Raw genomic sequence first — 3,139 nt, forward strand, 5'->3', positions numbered from 1 at the left:
CTGACTCATAGCGACCCCTCCTTGGGTTTCCGAGGCAGTATCACTACGGAAGTAGGATTGCCCAACCTTCCTTCCGAGGAGTGGCTGTTGGGTTTGAACCGCCAGCCTTCTGGTTAGCAGTCAAGTGCTTTAGCCACTATGCTACCAGAGCTCTCTGTAGTTATTCTAAAAGTTAAATGAAGAAGGACACCTTAAATTGTAAAGGATAGATTAAAAAGATAAGTTTTCTAAATACTTACCCATCTGTTAATATGGAGTATTTATACTTTGTTCCTAATTCCTTCAATTTCATCCAGTCAATTACCTTTTTTAGTACCTGAGGGAAGGTATCAGCTCCATCTACCTGATCCTGAGAATATTAAAGAAAAGTATATAAAAATCAGGGAAGCTCTGTGTAGTCCTACAAAATATCCACATGTACTTTAGAAGGAAGGAAACAATAAGAGAAAGAATTATCTATAATGTTTCAAACTCTTCATGATTTCCTTGGTTTAGATCTACCTGAAATGAAGTTTCATTTTTAAGATAACTATTTACCATCAAATACTAGGGATTGTTTTCCATTGTACTACATAATCCTCCCAAAACTAAGATTTAAGATTATCCTAAGTGGTAGTTCTTTTTCAGGCCTCAACCTAGTGGCTTACTGATTCTCCAGAGTGGAGAAAAGGAAAATCTCTTTTCAGCCATAGTTATTGTTCCCTAAAGCGGTCTCCCAATTTTGAATCTCATACCTTTTGACAACGTATCACACACCACAGACAAACTGATCATCCTAAAATGTAAATGACAACACTCTCATACTTAAAATCCTCCAGATACTTCCCCAAGACTTCCAGGAAAAAGAGACACATGACACTCTGCATGACCTGGCTTGCTTCCATGTACTTCCCTATTTTTGACCATTTTCATACCATCCCATAACCATCTGAACTATCCTGAATTACTTGCAGTTCTGCCATTTCACATCTGAAACTCCCAGCCTTTCTTTTCTGCTTACTTAACTATCATGGCTCAGCCCAAGTTCACAGAATTAAGGAAGCTTTTCTCAGAACACCTGTCCATTTCCTCTGTCTCATATGGAAGCCCTTTATAAATGGCCATAGTAACCTGATAAAACACTAATTTGTCAGTCCTCCTAACCATATTACAACCACTGGTTTATTCTGACTGTCCTTCTGAATTCACTGTTGGACTGTTGAAGACAGAGACTGGCTTGACTATTTTTATATCCCCAGTGGTTGGGCAATCTACTTCCGTAGTGATACTGCCTCGGAAACCCAAGGAGGGGTCGCTGGGAGTCGGGGCCAACTCAACGGCACATAACATAACAACAACAGTGCCTAGCATAAGAAGTCCTGGTGGCACAGTGGTTAAGCACTGAGCTGGTAACAAAAAAAGTCAGCAGTCTGAACCACCAGCCTGTCCGCAGGAGAAAGATACGGCAGTCTGCTTTAGAAACACTATGAGGCAATTCTACTCTGTCCTACAGGGTGACTATACATCAGAATCACCTTAACAGCAATGGGTTTTCTGGTTAGTGCCTAGCATAGCAACTTGGCAAATATTACAGTAGGCACTTAAGTATTTGTTAACATGAATGAATGGAACCAGATAAATGAACAAAGGGCCTACCCCATCAGAACACTGATGTAAAAACACAGAGACTTAAAAAAAAATAAATAAATAAGCTATATGTAAAGTCATGGTATAAAGTGACACATTTTAAAACTGAGTCTTTTTAAGTTCCGCATGTTATCATTTACTTCACTAATGCTCACTACCTTTGTATTTGTGTCATTACAACTCCTTAAAAGGAAAAGCTGAGCACAATTTTACAATTTCCTTTTGTATTTTTTTTAATACAATACTGAAAATTACAATATGAAAGATTTTTTTAAGGGAAGTATATTAAATTATTTACAATAATATTTTTAAACTATTTTATTTTAAAATAAAAAATATTTTATTTACCTACAAAATAAATGCCCAATTTAAAAACCTTCACACTCTAGAAAAAAGAACAGAGAATTATATAACCTGAGTAATTCCAGTAAGACTGATGCAGAAATCAGAAAGCTGTGTGTTAATCTCTGGTCTCACATACTGCTGAAATGTATCTTCCTACAAGGCAAAGATATCAAATTAAAGCATTTTATATAATTTAAGATATATGATACACTGTAAATTCAGTCACAAGACTACAATTTTATAGGTGCTTACAGTGTAAACCTTTCAGAGTTTTAACAATTTAAGGAAAATTCTCCACCCCCAAAGCATGCTTTATAGTAATCTTTGAATTGAATATCTTTGTTTCATAGTTTGAAAAATTTTAAGAAAAAAGGCAAATGTATGAAAGAAAGTCATCAAACTATAATTTAGGTAAGCATTTTTTTGAGAAGCAAAACATTCATAATTTTGTTTAATATTTCAAACTGTAAAATCTCTTAATATAACCTCTATTTCAGGATACTAAAAGCTTTTTTCAAATAACAAATTCTTTTGAAGAAATGTCATTCTTCAGTTATAAAGGTAAATTGGCTCCAGATTACTCCTCTCTCATTTACTCCAGGATAGTACTAATTTTTTACAAAGAATCTACTGAACTGAATTTTAAATAGTCAAAATTAGACTCTGCGATGTGTAACAGTTTAAGGCTCAATAATACAGCTATATTTTGTGGCAATTTTTAATCTCTTCAAAAAATTTTCATGCCTGCCTTCTTATTTTATCCAGAAAACAATTCTGTGAAGTACATAAGGCCAGTACTGCTATTATCATCAGGCTCAAAACTCTAGTAAGTGTCTTTCTTTTAGTCAAATACTGCCATCCTAAACAAGAACACACTGTCTTTTTTTTTAAAAATTAAGGACAATTTCAAAGCCTAAAAAGAAAGTATCAATCTTAGGTAGATATGGAGAAAAAGCCAAAGAATATTCTTTGTGGTAGAAGATTAAGAAAAGTAAATGTTTATACTTCTTAAGAATAAATTCTTTACACACACTAATCAGGTTAACTGTAAATGGATATTAATAATTATAAAAGCAAAAAACCACAGAATAGTAAAAATATTTGAACTTCAAAGGTTACATGCTCTTTACTTATCAGATACAACATAGAAAAAATATCTACTTAATTT

The 3,139-nt window shown here is 34.0% G+C and overlaps 1 protein-coding gene across 1 annotated transcript in view; it reads right to left on the reverse strand.

Moving 5' to 3' along the window:
- ERI1 (exoribonuclease 1) overlaps positions 1-3,139 on the reverse strand; it is a 62,614-nt gene that overhangs the window by 38,069 nt on the left and 21,406 nt on the right. Inside the window, exons 4-5 of the mRNA XM_007957110.2 lie at positions 2,041-2,124; positions 240-349 (exon numbers count right to left, since the gene is read on the reverse strand). Of these exons, the coding sequence (XP_007955301.1) occupies positions 240-349; positions 2,041-2,124 (194 nt within the window). The remainder of the gene's footprint in view (positions 1-239; positions 350-2,040; positions 2,125-3,139) is intronic.

The sequence above is a fragment of the Orycteropus afer genome, unplaced genomic scaffold (assembly GCF_000298275.1).
Source record: "Orycteropus afer afer isolate SDZICR_OR568_19922 unplaced genomic scaffold, OryAfe1.0 scaffold00706, whole genome shotgun sequence".
In the NCBI taxonomy this organism is placed as follows: Eukaryota; Metazoa; Chordata; class Mammalia; order Tubulidentata; family Orycteropodidae; genus Orycteropus; species Orycteropus afer.